The sequence below is a fragment of the Triticum dicoccoides genome, chromosome 5A, assembly GCF_002162155.2.
Source record: "Triticum dicoccoides isolate Atlit2015 ecotype Zavitan chromosome 5A, WEW_v2.0, whole genome shotgun sequence".
NCBI classification, from domain to species: Eukaryota; Viridiplantae; Streptophyta; class Magnoliopsida; order Poales; family Poaceae; genus Triticum; species Triticum dicoccoides.
Genome location: NC_041388.1, coordinates 433,411,440 through 433,431,701, shown reverse-complemented (window position 1 = coordinate 433,431,701; position 20,262 = coordinate 433,411,440). Strand labels below are relative to the sequence as shown.

General features: G+C 46.0%; 2 protein-coding genes across 3 annotated transcripts; one reads left to right on the top strand and one right to left on the bottom strand.

The window, feature by feature from the left end:
* Positions 1-8,527: 8,527 nt before the first annotated feature.
* On the top strand, positions 8,528-11,204 carry LOC119302123 (NAC domain-containing protein 92-like). The gene is made up of 3 exons (XM_037579153.1): positions 8,528-8,968; positions 9,942-10,222; positions 10,349-11,204. The coding sequence occupies exons 1-3, from the start codon at positions 8,737-8,739 to the stop codon at positions 10,937-10,939; spliced, it is 1,104 nt and encodes a 367-aa protein (XP_037435050.1). The 5' UTR covers positions 8,528-8,736; the 3' UTR covers positions 10,940-11,204.
* A 1,353-nt stretch (positions 11,205-12,557) lies between these two features.
* Positions 12,558-19,101, bottom strand: LOC119302122. Of its 2 annotated transcripts, none has more exons than XM_037579152.1 (15): positions 18,791-19,101; positions 17,310-17,377; positions 17,091-17,162; positions 16,901-17,014; positions 16,199-16,267; positions 16,054-16,110; positions 15,572-15,625; positions 15,427-15,489; positions 15,265-15,327; positions 14,901-15,065; positions 14,655-14,810; positions 13,573-13,653; positions 13,424-13,485; positions 13,183-13,319; positions 12,558-12,893 (listed from the first exon to the last, which is right to left on the bottom strand). In XM_037579152.1, exons 1-14 carry the CDS (start codon positions 18,984-18,986, stop codon positions 13,226-13,228), a joined length of 1,314 nt encoding a protein of 437 aa, XP_037435049.1. In that variant the 5' UTR covers positions 18,987-19,101; the 3' UTR covers positions 12,558-12,893; positions 13,183-13,225. The 2 variants fall into 2 exon arrangements, with proteins under 2 accessions (XP_037435049.1, XP_037435048.1); XM_037579151.1 differs by having other exon boundaries at positions 17,250-17,377; positions 18,791-19,100.
* Positions 19,102-20,262: the final 1,161 nt, after the last annotated feature.

Genomic DNA, 20,262 nt, shown 5'->3' with positions numbered 1-20,262 from the left:
TTACTATTGCTTTCTTCATGACTTATACATATTCCTCTGACTATGAGATTATGCAACTCCCGAATACCGGAGGAACACCTTGTGTGCTATCAAACGTCACAATGTAACTGGGTGATTATAAAGATGCTCTGCAGGTGTCTCCAAAGGTGTTTGTTGGGTTGGCATAGATCAATATTAGGATTTGTCACTCCGAGTATCAGAGAGGTATCTTTGGGCCCTCTCGGTAATGCACATCACTATAAGCCTTGCAAGCAATGTGATTAACGAGTTAGTTGCGGGATGATGTATTATGGAATGAGTAAAGAGACTTGCCGGTAACGAGATTGAACTAGGTATGATGATACCGACGATCGAATCTCGGGCAAGTAACATACCGATGACAAAGGGAATAACGTATGATGTTATTGCGGTTTGACCGATAAAGATCTTCGTAGAATATGTAGGAACCAATATGAGCATCTAGGTTCCGCTATTGGTTATTGACCTGAGATGTGTCTCGGTCAGGTCTACATAGTTCTCGAACCCGTAGGGTCCGCACGGTTAACGTTCGATGACGATTTGTATTATGAGTTATGTGTTTTGGTGACCGAAGTTTGTTCGGAGTCCCGGATGAAATCACGGACATGACGAGGAGTCTCGAAATGGTCGAGAGGTAAAGATTCATATATTGGAAGGTGGTATTCAGACATCGGAATGGTTTCGAGTGGTTCGGCTATTTTACCGGAGTATCGAGGGGTTACCGAAACCCCCCCAGGGAAGTATTGGGCCTACTGCTGGGGAACGCAGTATTTCAAAATTTTCCTACAACCATGCAAGATCTATCTAGGAGATGCATAGAAACGAGCGGGGAGAGTGTGTCTACGTACCCTTGTAGACTGAAAGCGGAAGCGTTTAGTAACGCGGTTGATGTAGTCGAATGTCTTCACGATCCAACCGATCAAGTACCGAATGCACGACACCTCCGCGATCTGCACACGTTCAGCTCGGTGACGTCCCTCGAACTCTAGATCCAGCTGAGGCCGAGTGAGAGTTTCGTCAGCACGACGGCGTGGTGACGGTGATGATGAAGTTACCGACGCAGGTTTTCGCCTAAGCACTACGACAATATGACCGAGGTGGAAATCTATGGAGGGGGGCACCGCACACGGCTAAGAAATCAACTTGTGTGTCTATGGGGTGCCCCCTTCCCCCGTATATAAAGGAGGAGAGGAGGAGGAGGGCCGGCCTCAAGGGGCACGCCCAAAGGGGGGATTCCTACTCCTAGTAGGAGTAGGATTCCCCCTTTCCTAGTCCATGTAGGAGAAGAAGGAAGGAGAGGCGAGGGAGAAGGAAAGAGGGGGGCGCCGCCCCCTCCCCAATCTAATTCGGACCAGCCCATGGGGGGGGCGGCCACCCCTTGAGGCCCTTCTCCCCTTTACCGTATGGCCCATTAAGGCCCACTACTTCCTCCGGCGAATTCCCGTAACTCTCCGGTACTCCGGAAAATACCCGAATCACTCGAAACCTTTCCGATGTCAGAATATAGCCTTCCAATATATCGATCTTTACGTCTCGACCATTTCGAGACTCCTCGTCATGTCCATGATCTCATCCGTGACTCCGAACAACCTTCGGTACATCAAATCACATAACTCATAATACAAATCGTCATCGAATGTTAACCATGCGGACCCTACGGGTTCGAGAACTATGTAGACATGACCGAGACACATCTCCGGTCAATAACCAATAGTGAAACCTGGATGCTCATATTGGCTCCTACATATTCTACGAAGATCGTTATCAGCCAAACCGCATAACAACATACGTTGTTCCCTTCGTCATCGGTATGTTACTTGCCCGAGATTCGATCATCGGTGTCCTCATACCTAGTTCAATCTCGTTACCGGCAAGTCTCTTTACTCGTTTGTAATGCATCATCCCGCAACTAACTCGTTAGTCACGTTGCTTGCAAGGCTTATAGTGATGTGCATTACCGAGAAGGCCCAGAGATACCTCTCCGACAATCGGAGTGACAAATCCTAATCTCGATCTATGCCAACTAAACAAACACCATCAGAGACACTTGTAGAGCATCTTTATAATCACCCAGTTACGTTGTGACGTTTGATAGCATACTAAGTGTTCCTTCGGTATTCGGGAGTTGCATAATCTCATAGTCATAGGAACATGTATAAGTCAGGAAGAAAGCAATAGCAATAAACTAAATGATCATAGTGCTAAGCTAACGGATAGGTCTAGCCCATCACATCATTCTCTAATGATGTGATCCCATTCATCAAATGACAACACATGTCCATGGCTAGGAAACTTAACCATCTTTGATTAACGAGCTAGTCAAGTAGAGGCATACTAGGGACACTCTGTTTGTCTATGTATTCACACATGTACTAAGTTTTCGGTTAATACAATTCTAGCATGAATAATAAACATTTATCATGATATAAGGAAATAAATAATAACTTTATTATTTCCTCTAGGTCATATTTCCTTCACCTACATGGGCCTAAGGGAGAGAGAGAGGGAAGCCCGCAGGGGGGGGGTGGCGTCCTCCCCCATCCTAGGGAGTCCAAATAGGACAAGCAGGAGGGGGTGCGGCCCCCCTTTCCTCTCCCTCTCCTTCCTTTTCCCTCTGGTGGAAGAAAGGAAAAGGGGGGCCGAATCCTACTAGGAGTGGAGTCCAAGTAGGACTCCCCCATGGCTCGCCCCCTCCTAGCCGGCCGCCTCCTCCTCCCCTCCTTTATATACGGGGGCGGGGGCACCCCAAAGGCACGCCAATAGTTCTCTTAGCCGTGTGCGGTGCCCCCCTCCACATTTTACTCCTCCTGTCATAGCGTCGTAGTGCTTAGGCGAAGCCCTGCGCGGATCACATCACCATCACCATCACCATGCCGTCGTGCTGACGGAACTCTCCCTTGACCCTCTGCTGGATCAAGAGTTCGAGGGACGTCATTGAGCTGAACGTGTGCTGAACTCGGAGGTGTCGTACGTTCAGTACTAAGATCGGTTGGATCGTGAAGACGTTCGACTATATCAACCGCGTTAACCTAACGCTTCCGCTTTCGGTCTACGAGGGTACGTGGACACACTCTCCCCCTCTCGTTGCTATGCATCTCCTAGATAGATTTTGCGTGATCGTAGGGATTTTTTTTGAAATTGCATGTTGCGTTCGCCAACAGCGAGATGGTAGCACATGAGACAATTGGTTTACCCAGATTCCGTCCATCCCTAGAGAGTTAACACCCTACTACTGTCCTAAAATGGTTGCATTGCTCGAGTGCCCACCAACGATCGGGAAGACTGCCAGAAAGATATGTTGCTTGGATTATGAGTTCCTATCTGTGGCAGCGGCCAAGGAGTTAGAAGAGGGGTAGGTGAAACCCTAAGTTGGACGATTCTAGAATGTGTTGGAACTCGAATCACTCTTAGAAGGGCCCTAGTCCGCCTTATATACTTGGCTGAGTTAGGATTACATGGCTCGAACTGGACTACAGATGAGCTCGCTCCATTGGATTGAATCAGACCATGTCAAGCGCCAGTTGGTCGCCTGCTTCCTTGTCTCCCTAGTCGGTGGAATGCGTGACTGGCGCCTAGGCACAAGTGGCTGACTTGACACGCTAAGGGACGATATGGCCGGCCGGCTCCTCGCATAGCTAGCACATCCGGCTGTCATATCCTCATCAAAACCACACCTCTTAAATCTGGTATAGTGCTGTAAACTATCAGATGATATTAAATGTTGCCAAAATAAACTCATACATCGAACTAATTTCTGAGTTGCGCAATCACAAAACATGCTACTGCATTAATATAAGTCATCTAACATCCTAAGAGAAAACCACTTGTTATTTTTTAATACTTAGCAAATGATCATCCTGCGTACCAAAATTTGCATTGTCCATTCTTTATGTGTATAGATATTCATAAATATTTTGGCATATTTTTCTAATAAAACTTAAAAGGTTTGACTTTTGCTAAATTCTGATAACGGAATCACGTAGGCCAATGCTTTAATTAGCATTTCCCTCTGGACTCCTCTCTCACCACTACACCGTTGCACGAGGACAAAAAATTGCACCGCTTGCCGGCGAAACCAGGCAGACATTCACACTGCCGGATGGTGGCAATGCCACCAGTACCACTTGATAATCTGAAACAGTTTCTTTTTCAATCTTATGGGTGAGATCACCTATGAAGGGATTCCAAATGTGGTATGAAGTATTTGCAAACAATGCCATCGCTTGAAGCAAAAGTACATCGCAAGTCACTGATCACAGCACATGACAGCTCAAGAGATGAATCTATATTATAATATTGACACACAAGATATATCATCTGTAAACTTGTGGAATTAGCAAGACCTCAAGACCGAGAAAATATTAACCCGGAACAAGAAGACAGCCAAGTCTTGTCAATCAGACCTCAACCACCCTCATAACCCCCCACAAGGCACTACATATGTACGCCACCCTTTTCAACTATCATCTCCTCAACTTAGCTTTCACATATCAAATCCAAATTAACCTTACCCTGCAAACAATCAATCTTTGTGCAAGGCACCAATAAACGACACCTCTCAGGTCACCTCATAATTTCTTGATCTCTTAACATTGTTTGAACTATCAAATGATAGCTCAAATGTTTGTTCAAACAAACTCATAAAAAAGCCTCAGGCACACCTCTATCTACCCCTCTCATTTGGGTAACACTAACTTTGTGTGGCATCGACACCAACATTAAGTCCTCGGTCGCGTGCACCATCCTTTGATAAATTTGGGACTCTGAAAATGTGGCGGCTTTCAGGGGCGAGACCCCCCCCCCCCAACTACTATTAGCGATTTTTTACTGCTCATTAGCAACATTATTTCAAAACTAAACAAAGATTATTTTAATATTTTCTTTGTGAACATTTAGGTTTAAGCAACCTAGTCAGAAGGTTGCCATCATGTCTTCGTATGCCTTTCCTCGCTCTCTGGCGAAACTATGTGCCTTTGGCCAATTTCTTGGCGTCTTTGAGTAATATATTCTAGTCGGAATCCTCTCCCCTCGATGAATGTTAAAAAAAAACTACAGACGCACGCAATGAGCTCTTAGTTAACCTTTTCTCGAAAAAAAACTCTTTAATTAACCTAGGCCGGATCGGTTGGCAGATACCCATCTCTACATAAACTACAAGTGTCTCTCACTCTCGTCAAATAGAAAAGAGTACTCAGTATAAAAATACGGAGAAAGAAGGCTTCAAGTATGGCAAGAATGAGCAGTACAGGCATGCAAAGCGACAGCTAACATGACAATTTGAATGGTCAACATAAGCAAGAGCCCTAGATTTGGGTAAGAATAGTAAAGAAGAACAGTTTTTTAGGGAATATAATTTTGGGTTGCTCTGACCTGTGAGTGACGCACAAGAATCAGATTTGTGTTTTTGGCCACAGCCGCATAAATTGCTGTCCTCCTGTCCCTTTGGTCAAGATTGTGTCCTACTGTCATTGTCGACATTCACAAGACATGGCGCAGTGTTGAGTACAGTGCAAGTCACAGTCCCTGTGAATTGACAAGGCTAAATTAGATCACTGTCCTCTGATTCCAACAATCCCACCAGTTGCTCCACTTGTATCTTTGTGCATTATGAACTTGGTTTATTTCTGGGAGTAAGTAACAAATGGACAATAAACAAATATGTTCATTTAGCACTATTTTCCGACCCTCAACTCTTCACAAGGTTCCCTTTTAGTCCATCATCATTTTTTCTGCATATCTTTTTTTCTCTAAGAGGACTCGGATCTATTATGAAGTTTCATAAAAAGTACAAAGCATCCCAAGCATAATCAAAATTACATTAAGGTCCCTGAACCACTGAATGACCATTGTCGCTGCTAGAACGAGCCGCCAACACGCCGTTGCTGCCGCTCCCATACTGGAGCCGGCCAGACCTGACAACCGGGAAGTCTTCGTGCGTAATCGTCGTTTATTGACCCATGAATCAATTCGAAGACCAGCCGCCAAATGACGTCATTGCGTAAGCATGACGAGAAACCCTAACCTCGCCGCCCCGAGGAGCTGGCAGGAATTTTTGTTCTTCCATCTTCCCAAACCGGACAAGCTTGGTCCATTCTAACCAGGAAGCGATACTTTTGCTCACCAGGCATGGGTTTTGACCTAACTTTTCATACTACTCCCCACTTTGGCTTTCCCCTTCGCATCGTCGTGTGCTTCTTTAGTCATATGTCAAGCTCATGTGCGCCATCATGGACGAACATGTGCTAGGTTGTGTGAAAAACAATGCGATGTAAGTAAGGACACCACTTCGAATCGGGTAAGGGGCCAAGTTTGTCCGGTTTAGAAAGACCCCGAACTAAAGGTGAAAACCCAAAAGTAAACTTTCCAAACAATTGAGGGACCAAAGACACACTTGTCTACTTTTATAAACAAACACGTTACTTATTTGCCAAATAAAAAAGAATGCTCATTGATGTTCTTGACGAAAATTGTAAAGTAATTATTTTGCAATTTAGGCATTTGCTTGGAGGTTATCTCTACTCGATCTTACCTCTAAGTAGTGTAGTTTTGTGAACTGAGTGTAGCTTAGATGATTAGGTTTGTTGTGGTGACCCATCAGGGTTTAAGTCCTAGACTTTCATTAGTGATCGCATTTTTCTGAATTTATTTTAGAAGCGACGTTCGGTAGGTGGGAAAAGACATTCCCGTCAAGTACGAGGACGTCTGTGGTCACTTCGATAATCTCTCATAGATGTAGGGTGTGTGCGCGCCCGTGTTCGTAAAGACAAGTGTATATGCATGTATGTGAGCATCTATGTATGTATCGTATTTGCAAGAAAAAAATTGTACTGTTTTGCCTCTAAACACAAGTGATACCAGTACTGTTTTCCTCAAAACAAGAACTTATGTTTTGCCCCCAATTATTTCTGCGAGTTGGTTGGGATTAGAGGAGACCCATGCCCGGCGCCCCGGCCTCGGTAGCTACTGCAGATTCTTTCCTCCATGGCCCGGGTCAATGGGGGACGGTGGGCCCTCCCGACGTGGCCGTATCCAATCGCCTCGGCCCCTCACCCCACGCACGTGCTCTGTTTGCAGAGTCGTTCCTATTGTTTTTCCTTTTAGAAACAGGGTCATTGCCTATTTGAACGCAGGAGGAAAAGCTTCTTTCCCTCTCATCAAAAGAAAAAGAAAAAGAAAAAAAGACAGAGGAGGAAAAGCTTCTGTTCTTTTCGATGATCACGAACGTACGAACGTTCTTTCAGTGTCTGCCGGGTCGGTCGGCGTTCACCACCTGCTGAGGCTCAGCGGCGTCCCATGTTTTCTTTTCGTTTCCAGTTTCTTTTGCGCGTGCGACTTCCCGTGGAAACATCTGCTTCTTTATCCGTTCAGTATCCATCGATGCATTCTTCTTACGTCTGACTTAATAATAATTACAGTATTTAGGAAGAAATTAGGGACCGACTATGTACAGGTTGCCTGGAAAAACAATGTAATTAAATTTTTTTTTCCTTAACTTCTTCTTCCTCTCGTCACCGCCACCCGCGGTGTTACCAGGCGCGCCTCGCCACCCTACCCACCCGGAGCCGTCACCTCAACTGAATTGTTCTCGTCCCTACCAGTGACACTACCCCCAGCCACCCAAACACACACCCACACGTACACGCTCTTCTTCTCCTACCTCTCGGCAACCTAAGCGGGGCGCCGAACCGTCACCACCCCCCCCCCCTCCCCTACGCCTCCACAAACGCGTTTTAGTTTGGCCAATTTCTTGTACACATGAAATTGATCGGCGCGAGTTGCATTTTCAAGCAACTTGGAAAAAGTACTCCCTCCGTCCCGAATTACTTGCCATAAAAATGATGTATTTAGAACTAAAGTACATCTATATACATCATTTTCTTCAACAAGTATTTTCGGATAGAGGAAGTACTATATCTTAACTTTGCAGGAAGGCCCCGCAGAACATGCATCCAGCATTTGAGCTAAAAAAAAATCCTGAACTGAGCTAGGAAGCTAATTGAGCACAGTTAAGCAGTGCATGGCGCCGCACTAGCAGTACGCGCGCATGCGTGAGATATACATGACTAGGACAAGTAAGCTATAGTAGCACTCCAGGCAGAGGTAGGGGCCGGGGGGCAGCAGAATAGTTAGCACACGTACACTGGCATGCATATGCATGCAGCAGCGATGGAGATATACACATTTGCACCACTACAGCACCAGTACCATATCCATATATGATAGTATATCCCTTTTTTTTGCAGGAAACCATCTATGATATGATATGATATGTCCATGCCACTATATACCGCGGTGAAAGATACAGCTGCTGCATTCAGGAAATTATATAGCCAGCGCGTGGGAACAGAGCAGGCTTGATGCAGCATGCTGAAAACACATCGATCGATCGTTCGTTCGTCGTCGACCTAGCCAGCCGGCTTCTCCCTCACGACCCCGGGTTGGTACGCGCTCAGCGTCACCGGCACATTTTCTATCTCCTCCCCCTTATATCCTTGCCCTCTTCCCGGGGTAACTCCCGGCCGGTATTTCACACCCACCACTTTGACGTACGCATACTCTTCGGCCCGAGCCAGCGAGCGGGCAACCTCTAGCGTGTGTGCGTGTTCATCTTCCCCGGCCGGCGCGCCGGCTCCTCTCCTCTTGTGGTGCACCGCGGGCTAGGGTTATCTAGGGTTTTATACCTCGTGCGTGTTGGTTGATCGGCCGCTTGGTGATTAGATGGAAGGATCGGGGGCAGGAGGAGGAGGAGGGGGAGGGGAAGGGGCGGTGTCGAAGAAGAAGAGCTCCAAGGAGGGGGAGGAGGAGAGCCTGCCGCCGGGGTTCCGGTTCCACCCCACGGACGAGGAGCTCATCACCTACTACCTCCGCGGCAAGATCGCCGACGCTGGCTTCACCGCTAGGGCCATCACCGAGGTTGACCTCAACAAGTGCGAGCCATGGGATCTCCCAGGTAACTATACCCAGTCAGAAATGTTCTTGAGCGCACGTCAGTGCATGCGTCCGTCTATGCATGTATGCACGACCAGTTCCGTTAGTTCCTTCGACGGGTGTTTCCATGGTTTTGTTTTTCTCCCCTGCCCAAGCAGCATGTATAAGCTGTGCCCTTTTAAAAGACAAATTGACTAGACTTCATACGCGCGTCGATCATGTTTTTCAAAAGCTATATAAAAGCCATAAACAACCTAGCGGTTTTCCTCGAGAGCATATGTGCAGGAGGACTTCATGCATAGATAAATTAATCAAGAATGGCGGATTCTTACAAGTTTAGACAATATATTGTAGAAATTTTGGTTGAGCACAATATACTTAAATATTTAAAACCTTCGTGTTTTGCGCTGTCGTCTCAAGATTATATGTGTCCCTCTCTCGTGGTTTCTTTTTTGGATAATGGAAACAGACAAATCCCCCAACTTCCGCACTTGAAAATGATGGAAACTATTACCATCGAACAACTAATTGGATGTTTGCATGGCTAAACAAATAAATTAAGAAAGGCGGATTCTTACAAAGTTCTACACAATATATTGAACGTACTGATTTCAAGCTTCAATTGTTACTTAACATGCACTCTTCAATTTCTTGTCGTTTGATACAATTTGTTTGGTTAGCTTCTAGCACAATTATACCTTCAACTGTATGATAGTACATGCATGAATATGCTCTTCTCATTTATTTTATTTTGCGTTATCGACTCGAGATTATATGTCTCCCTCTCAGACAACTCCCCCAACTTCTGCACTTAAAATGAGCAGAACTCTACTAATAGTTGTATAGTTAGAAACTATTACTAGCAAACAATTAATGAACTGGATGTTCTATTCTCTCCATGTATGCATGCACCTAGAATTACGATAGAATACTCTTAACCCGTATACATTAACTAACAATTATATGTGTATCATCGTCAATTGATTGAAATCCAGAGAAGGCGAAAATGGGCGAAAAGGAGTGGTACTTCTTCAGCCTAAGGGACCGCAAGTACCCGACCGGCGTGCGAACAAACCGTGCAACTAATGCTGGCTACTGGAAGACTACGGGGAAAGACAAGGAGATATTCACCGGGCAACCGCCATCGGCACAAGAGCTAGTCGGGATGAAGAAAACCCTAGTCTTCTACAAGGGGAGGGCTCCAAGAGGCGAGAAGAGTAACTGGGTCATGCACGAGTACCGCCTCCACCTGAAGCCGGCCTCCAAATCAAACAAGGTATATATGACATCTCTTCAATTTTTCTTCCAGAATATGCAATTTGTTTGTAATTTGCGCTAAGCGATTGCCATGCTAATACGATCATTCTATGTTTTTAAATTTGACTTGATTTATGTATTCTAGGATGAATGGGTGGTGTGCCGCATCTTCGCCAAGAGCCCGGGGGTGAAGAAGTACCCGTCGAGCACCAACGCGCACTCCCGGTCCCACCACCACCCGTACACGCTGGACATGGTCCCGCAGTTCCTCCCGACGCTGCTGGGGCACGACCTGTTCGGCGGCGGCCGCGGGCACCACCACCCCTACATGACCCCCGCCGACCTGGCGGAGCTCTCGCGCTTCGCCAGGGGCACGCCGGGGCTGCACCCGCACATCCAGCCGCACCCCGCCGCCGCCGGCTACCTCAACCCGCCGGGCCCGTTCACGCTCTCCAACCTCAACCTCAACCTCGGGGGCCCGTCGCCGCAGCACGCCCTCCACCACGCCATGTCGATGCCGATGGGCCAGCAGCAGCAGCAGCAGCAGGCGGGCGGCGCCAACGGCCAGGCGATGACGATGGAGCAGCACATGGCCGCGGGGCTCGGCGGCGTCCCGGCCGCCGGAGGGGACGGCGGGTTCGGCGGGGAGGGGCATGCTGCAGGGGGTGCTGGCATGAGGTACCAGAACCTGGACGTAGATCAGATGGTGGAGAGGTACTGGCCTGGTAGCTACTGATGAGTGTACGTAGGTTGTGTACGTGAGACGCCTGGGGTGTCAGGCGATTGTTGACTACAGTACGTAGGAGCAGGGCGATTTGAGTGATGTTTAATCTAGTCTCTTCGTTGTATCATCCATCATCTTCTCTGTTGGTTGTTCTTTGAGCATTTCAGGTTAGCTTTGGTCGTCCGCGCGCCTTGTACACAGACTGTTTGCCTTGCCTAACTGCGCGCTTGTATACATTCAGGATCAGCAGTGAGTTTATAAATAGTACTGGTATACTGTACTTGTTATGCGCGTCTGTGCCAGAGTTAAACGTGCATGCTGCGGATTTCTGAAATCGATTTGTTATTTCGGAGTTCACCACGAATTCAGGACTCACTGGAGAAAACCTAGTGACAGAGCCCTCCTGATCCCCTCCCTCCTCGACCCCTCTCCTCGAGCCGCTGCCGCCCCTCTCCTTGATCCCCTCCCTCCCGATCCGATCTAAAGTTTCGAGCCGCCGTTGCCACTCTCCTCGCTATTGCCGGAGCTCCGCGGGGCAAAGCCGAGGTGGGGGATGATGGCGACGGCGGGACCTTCCTCTGTCATGGCTCCGGGATGCGGTTGCGGTGGAGATCCACATGGGTGTCCTAGACGTGTGTGTCGTCCGGCGTCGACGACGCAACGTTAAGGGCCCCTCCGCCGTCGATGGCTCACCCATGCGGGGCGGTGGTTCCGGGCGGGGGTGTGGCTCCAGTCATGCGGTTTCCCTAAGGCAGACCTCACCCACGAGCGTGCTGGATGACGGAGGAGGTTGATTCGGTGGTCCAGACAGGGAAGGGCGTGAATTTGCCAACGAAAGGTTGGTTCAGCCTCGAACAGAACCGTCACAGGCGGCGCCCACGAGCGTCCTTACCTCCTTCGAGACGTTGTGGGGCGATTCGCGTTCCCTGCGTGCTCCCATGGAAACCCCAAATTCAGCTTTTCCGTTCGTGCGTCGTCACCCCATGGGCCATCATCTTTGGGGTTGTACATCAGCCGGAGGGACAAGTGTTTGGCTTGGTGGCTGGGCTCAGGTATCCGTATCGACGACAACGAGTCTTGATGGCAACGTGCAGCAGAGCCCCGATGCTGGATAATGGGTGCGAGCAGGAGGTTGGCATTGTCCGCCATCGTCGACGGCATAAAGGTCTAGCAAGATCAGTGTATTGATTGCTCGTGAAAATGGGATTGTGTGTGCATGCGGTGCACGCTGAAGGTTTGCTAAACCAGTTGATGCTCCTAACTAGCCATCGGGTGGCTTGACGAGGCCACCAGATTTCTTGATGTGCATGCACATCATCAATCTTGTAGGTAGGGAAAGATATCAATCTTGTAGGTAAGGGATGATGGCTTTGGGTAGATCTACGTATTTATTTTATAACGTCATGTTGAATAATCCAATAAAGAGGAACATCATCAATCTTGTAGGTAGGGCAACAATTTTCACCAAAAAGATGGCTTTAGGTTGATCTATGTATTTATTTTATAAGGTTATGTTGAATAATGCAATAAAGATGGTTGTGTGCATCACAAAGGCCAAGGGTAATCCTCCTTTTCAGGAAAAAAAATGGAGACAACCTAGTACACTACTCCAGCGTAAAGCGACGTTGAATAGTTTTAATCTGAACTTTCAGTGACAAGCGATGGTACGTACGTTAGGAAGTTGTGAGCACGGATTGCCCCAAGTACACTCAAAACGCGCTAACAGCTGCAACATAATAAAGTGTCCACTAAAACGAATATCTGCATATTTAACCTCGTAAACCCTACTTAGCAACGTGATCACGCAGAAACGGCCGATACAATACATGGGGGACAAAATGGAGACAAGGTTTGCGTGCAGCATAACTCAGGGTATATATTACACATGATTTAACCAGGACCAGGCGTCTCCTAATTTGTATCCAGCAGACTCGTCGTGAATGAATAATGCCTCATCGTACTTGATCTGCACAGTGCAAAGAGAGTTCAAAGGCCCGGTACAAAACTGACATGTGAATGATTTAGCACTTGCTTCACAGTTGTATGGAACAATTCAATATTCGAAGTATTAATCAAGGCTCAAGAAAAACATGTTCTGTTGTATCAAATATGAATTAAAAACTTATGTATACTTCAATGTTCTTGTGAAAATAAGAGGACTGTTCCTTTGACCCAAACCTTTTGATGCCAACAAAGGCCTAGATAGTGTGGGATTTGGATCAGATGTTACTGGTAACAAAGGAAGAATGTGGTACCTTCAACTACAGTGCTGCAGAACATAGGCAAACAGTCTACGGTCTACTTGTCTGCATGTCGGCGCTTGTGTCTCCGATGGCCATTGACCAAAACTTTGCCCTTAAAACTCCGTGGGATTTTCTTCTTCTTGGTGATGCTGCATGAGAAATGGAAGGTTTCAGATCGAACAAGTACAGTCACAATTCACCTAAAGCCATGCCAAGCAACTATTAGCTGAAGCGTTTTAAATACACTACTGACCAGCAGACTTCTGTTAGGAGTATGTACAGAACATGTACGGGCATAAGCAGCCAAGCAGCAGCCTACCAAGAGAGATAAGATATTTTAGACCATTTTATTTTAATCAGTAGAAACACATGTTATAAATTGACAGTTCAGTTTGTGCTTACCAGAAACCACACCAACTCCCCATTCACAAATTGTTTTAATAATTCATGTTGGTGCATGTAATCCAAGATAGTTACCTGAGCCTGAAAAGGAAAATTGCTTAGATTATTAGATACATGACTTGGATCTTCAGGCCATTTTATTGCAGTTGCTAATAGCAGAGAGATGTAGTATCGTTCAAGGTAAGTACGAAGGTTAGTTAACCATGATGCTGTTTCATGCAGCCTATTTCACCCACTAGCGTATACACAGTTCAACACAGGTTAGAGCAATTCAGCAGTAGTAGTAGCATACAAAAAGTAGTGTCAAAAAATGTCTTATATTTTGATATGGACGGAGTACATAATAAGTTTCTGGATGAAGACAGTATTTGAACCAACCAATTACCTAAGGTGCACAAAGTTTATATTTATTTTTTGAAAAAATGTAAAAAAAATCCCAGCATTGATAGAAAAGGAGTTTAATTACAAGCCTCCCGCAGCAGTCACATGCGACTACAGCAGGGCAAGTGGCAGCCCACAGCTGCTTAAGCCAAAACCCAGGCACTAGCTTCAGTTTTGATGGCATCCAAGAACTGTGCAAGGTTGGGGTGCACGCCCTTGGGGGAGGAACAAGAGGGAGGGTGTATCTCCAAGAAATTCTGGTAGGTCACTACTCCCTCTGTATCAAAATATAAGACGTTTTTTGACACTGCCATAGTGTCAAAACAGAGGGAGTAGTATTTACCAAATAACCATACAGAAGGCCAAAGTGACTTTATTAAACTATAACTAACTGTGAAGTTATATATATAGGTCTAAAAAATCTCATTAGATTGATTGATGAAATAATTCTATTAGAGGGCTGCAAAATTTACCAATGATACAGTGCAATATGCAGCAGAGAAAAATGCAGATACAGTGCTCAAGGATTATATAAGAATATATGAAAACAATAAAATTCAGCCAAGTGTTCAATAACTCAAAACAATAAAATTAACAATAACAGAAGCATAAAATGTCTAAAACAACAAAGCATTAATATTTAACTGGAAATGAGAAGCTGGAATACTTGAGATAACAAGAAAATTTAAGAGAAGAAATACCTGCTGATGGTATAAAGTAGCTGTGTCGCGAAGCTTTTCATACTCCTGGCCTGCCTTTTCAGTGTAAGGCTTCAGGGTGGTTTTAAGTTTGTCAACATGTGGTTTACTGGCCTTAGCAACTTGATCAATATAAGGTTTGGATAACTTCTTGGCTTCCTGAAAAAATATAATCAAGCGACATCAATTTACTACAATGACAACACTATGGCCTAAGTGCAATTGCTAAACAAAGAGGATCTAGTGTACCTGGAAATAGGGATCAGCAAGCTCATGTGCTTTCACAACATGAGGTGAGATAGCATCCTTTGATGCTTGATAAAGCTCTACTGATTTTGCTGAGACCATTTGCACATAAGGTTCTGCAATTTCCTTTGCAGTAGCCCAATTTTCTTTAATGACAGGAATCCATTTCTTCAATGATAAAAAAAGCATTGTTAGTGAAAATGAATAAAGATGCAAAAACTCAGAAACATCATGTGATACTTGCCTCACATGACATCCATATACAATAAGAATTGGCCATAAACACATGCATATATGACGTTTTTTAACATTTCAAATAAACTCTATGCTATTTTCTGACCCACAATCCCAGGAACAAGAATATTACCGCCTTAGCAGTTTCTATATGGGGTTCAGCCCATTCCTTCGCCTGCACTGTTTTCTCTGATGCCTGCAGTGATTTAATTGACAGGTTATAAACAAATACATGATGTGTTCAGCTTGGCATATTTCATAATCAAAATAAAAGCATAAATAAGCTAGGAGGCACCTTTTGCAATAAATTGTTGACAGCAGGTTTTCCATGTTCACTCCAGTGACTTGACATCAACTCCTACATGATAACATGATGAGTGTGTTGCGAAAAAGCAAAGTAAGAAGAGGCATAGTGCTTAGGTTAACTACTCCACTTATACCATATAGTGAGCTGCATGTGCTGCTAACCAAGGTGGCAACCATGCTCCATGAACCTGCCAAAAAGTAACAATCAGTAAACTACTCTCCACAATAATCACTTGTTAGATGAGGTTCAAATCATGTAAAGTGGAAGGATGGATTACACCCATGACAGGCATCGTCGTCATTATCATCCTTATCAGGAAGTTCTCAATGTACAAGTCACAACATGTGCCAGACAACAAAGATGCACAGATACACATCACACTCAGGTTCAGTGATTAGAAGATACTATGTTATCATTATGTAAAACTTCATATAGTTTACACCAGGCTGAGCTGGCAACTAAGTTGCATTTGAAATGTATTTTTGAAAACAACACTGACATACTGCACTAAGAGTGTGGAGCAAATAGGAAAAGGCTAATACAGTCTAGAATCCGTCATGTTACCTTACTGACATATTCACATGACAGCAGCTACAACAATAGAATGAAAATTACCTCTCCGAGCTGCTCTGATTTTGCTGTTGCTTCTAACTGCACCTTCATCAGCTCCTCCTACAAACACCAAAACAAAAGATTGAGGAGAATGCATCATGAAACTGCATAACAAAAATGTACCACTGTAGTCGCATATATCACAAACCTCTGCAGCTTTAAGAGCATTTTTAGTCTTCTGAATCCTAACCTTTTGCTCGCCGCTTGTCTTTTGAAGCTATTAAAAAAAACATTATCAATTTGAGGACAGTATTCACCTAACAAAAAAGGTGGATTCAAGGGATATACCCTTGATTTCCCCGAAAGTCATGCAGGACAGCAGGATATGAGCCTTATCCCATTTTTGGTTTCACAACTATAACGTTTTAATAGGGAATGAGGCTCAGCTCTCCCTAAAATTAAGGAGATGATAATATATCATGCAGCCTGTTATATAATACTACGGAAATTCTCACTGTTTTCCAAAACATTTTCTTCCCTCAAACAGTATCATCATCAAATACGCTAAAACATTCCAGATTCTTCTTTAGAATTTACCCTTACTTTTGAGAAGTGTGCTGTAGCAAAGTTTTATATAGCATTGGAATCACATACAAAAAAGAAAATAGCAGCATGAACCATCGTTAACCCACTATGAGTCTGTAACAATGTATCGATCTCCTTTTTAACCATACCAAATTTATCATGTAATAAATGCAGAAACGGCAACAATGACGACTTAATCGGTGACAGCACCACAAGAGTTTATCAAAGGATTGGGCAATTACAAGCTTGTCCAAGAATTGTTACCTAAGTGTAGAAAAATAAAGATGCACATTAGCACAACAGACGACCACAGTCGAATACTTACTCTATCCAGCTTAGCATTCAGCTCTTGCACCTTCTTCTCTGCATCGGTGGCTCTAGCCTCCATGGTCGCCTTTTTGTTATTCTGTGCTTCTATGTCCTTCTTGAGCTTCTCAATCTGGAATAAGAAAGATAAGAAACCACATAATCCTAATTGTTGCACTCAAGTTTTAGACGTTTCATACACCCAATACCTGCTTCTCAAGCTCAATAGCCCGGGCATTGACCTTGCCTGCCTGCTCCTTTGCAGCTATAGATCCCTTGGACTGCATATGTAGCAACAGATGAGCATAATCGCTTTATCAGGGAGCAGGAATATGGTACAATATATTGTCCTTCACGAGATGGGTCACCTGGAGGGAAGTTATCTCATTCTGCAGAGTAGCAATGTTCTGTGACATCTCCCCAGTTACCTTTTCCAGTGTTTCGATGCCGCCGTCCTTGCTATTCAGCTCCAGTGTCTGTGCTGCAATGCTCGACTCTGCAAGGTGACAATAGCTGCACTGTTTCAGAAAGGATCAGGTGGCACAAACATGTTGCAATGACTAGAAAATGATTTTACTCAAACAAAAATTCTCGGGAGAATTGATTATAACCCCCCCCCCCCCCAGCTCGTGTGCCTTGGATCTTAAGCCCCTTTCTTCGTCTCCCTTCCTTCTAACCCCCTCAGTTCTGTTTCGTTGTTGCTAATTTCCCCCTTTGGCATAGTTATCTCTTCATTAAGCTAATAATCCAATATATTAGTCTAATTATATTCTGAAATGACCACTGCGCCCTCGTATGTTTTCTTCAAGTCGCAAGACAGAGAAGTCGCTCGTTCGTTTATGTTTCTGCTCGTCCCGTCAGTCGCGAGACAGAGATGGCTTGCTCGGCCATGTTCGGCGTCACACTGGACTAGGTGCCAGGGAAAACGGAGGAGGAAGGGAGATAGTAGAGTTGGGTGCGCGCGTGCTCACTCCGGTTCGTTCGGTAGCAGCGGACGACCAGGAGACGCGGGGTCGACCCGGAGGCGGGCGGGCGGGCGGGGCCATGGATTGGGGCCAGGAGCGCGCCCGGCAGCCGGTTGGAGTAGAGATTGGTGGTGACCGGCGGAGCTGAGGCTTGGCGGCGGCCGGCTGAGCTGAGGTCTGCGTCGATCTGGGGCTGGGTAGAAACTGAAGAGCAGTTCTGTCTAATCAGATGCCCTTTGGTTGGTTATATATTGACAAATATGTTAAGGATGCCAAAGGGGGGAGTTAGCAACAACAAGACCGAACTGGGGGGCTTAGAAGGAAGGGAGACGAAGAAAGGGGCTTAAGATCCAAGGCACACGAGCTGGGGGGGTTATAATCTATTCTCCCAAAATTCTCAAGTGACTTGACACCGTCTGTTTCACATTGTAACAAAAACTGTTTCAACCAAAGACATGCCCATGGAGAACCTCAAACTGAACCAAACCGGAGTAATTATGTTCTTAACGCTACAAGCTCCTTCATGCATTTCAATGGTAGTTCAAGCAAGGGGCACTGGTTCCATGGCGAATTCCAGTTAGACTAAATGGTAGAACTGGCTCTCTATTCAGCGACAAACGAAAAACATAGGACTGGAGGAGCAACAACGAAGCTATTGCCCAACATTGCCACCAATTAGCCTGAAGAATTTCCTCTAGCCTGCATCTATGGATCCCTATTCAGCGGCCTTAACACAATCTCTCTAAGCCACCGACCAATATGTCCACTAATTACCAAATCCTTCCCCTATCTCGTCAAATCGCAGAAGCGCCTAGTTCGCCAGACCAAATTGCCCCCAAAACCCTAGCAAACCCCAGCGAAGCCGCTCGAAGCAGCATCAGAAATCCCAACCAACCACACCCACCCTCCCCAGAACCGAATCGAGCGGAGCAAGACGCACGCACCTAGCGCGGCGACCTTCGCCCTGAGCTGCCCCAGCTCGGCCGCGAGCACCGCCTCCTCCTGGGCCCTCGCCTTCGCCGCGATCTCCTCCGGCCGCACGTCCCCCGCTGCCGCCGCCTCCTGCGCCGCCGCACCGGCGACCGCGAGAAGCAGCACCAGCAGCGCCGCCGCCGCCGCGAGCAGCCCCGGGATCCGCATCTCGCAGATGGTGAAGTGCTCGGGGCCGAGGAAGGAAGGAGGAGAGTAATAGGAGTGCTCGCCTCGTAGCCTCGCTCCTCGGAGGCAGCAAGCCCAGATCGTTTTTCAACCGAGTTCAAGAGGGCGCACGTGGGTGCGGCGCTGGCTGCCGTGCCGAGGGAGGGGAGGGACAAGGGTGCGCGGCACGCGCCGCGTGCATCTGGGTTGTATCACTGCCCGGTGGGCCTGAGGATCCCGCTCCTTTAGGGCTTGTAATGCAAGATGTGTTTAGGAAGGTGCTTACAAAATTAGAGCATCTTCTCCCTTTAAAGTTTTTCTTATTGGCCTTCTGTTGAGGATTGAACAAAGGTGTAAAGAGGCATCGGATCTGGAGCTTTCTAAACTTATATTACATAAAGCTTGCTATATGATCTGGCGTGACAAACCAACACTCTAACCGACTGAGCTATTTCCCCTTTTGTAACTACTGTCAATTCACATCTTGACTGCCCGACTCATTTTGAAAACACTGGAAGCTGTTGATCCCAACATAGCATTCAAGACAATTGTTCCCTCTTCGGTCTCCCTCCATCCCCTTCGTTTGTTTTGGGTCTCACCGCACGCACTTACTTAATGAGTGAGTGAAGATCTTCCTTCCCCCTTGTGTTTTGCCAAGGACCGAGTCCTCACTTGTGGCGGAAAAAAGTCTATCATCCCACCTGGCCTAACCGGGGGGACAGTCTACAAGAAGCCGGCGAAGCTTTAGCCATTGGACCACATCCATCCATCCTCTTACCTAAAGACGCTTTTTTCTTGTTCGTTCTTCGAATTACGCTAGTGGAGACTAATCCTTCCGGCTAATGAAGATACTACCCCAGTCTTTCCATTCATTCCTAGTGGATTCTTCTTATCCCTTTTCATTGAACGGACCAAGTTCACCTATACGAGAGTGAGGAATAGAAATCCTACAATCAACTTCCCACATTTGATGTCCCGTTTGACGATTCTATTGCGTCTTTAGAAAAAAAATGGAGAAGGACAATGGTCGTTAGTCAGAAAAGCTATAACTATCAATTCAAATTTTGAATGAATAAAATCTCCCCAAGTAGGATTCAAACCTATGACCAGCCAGTTAACAACCGACCGCTCTACCACTGAGCTACTGAGGAATAACGGACTTAAGGAAGGTGACTCGCGTTCTTTGGCTCAACCAACCACCGACCGAAAATCCAAAATGTGTGTCACTTTTTCTCTTTCACATAAACCGGGAGAAAGGGTGACGATAGCAATCCCCTTT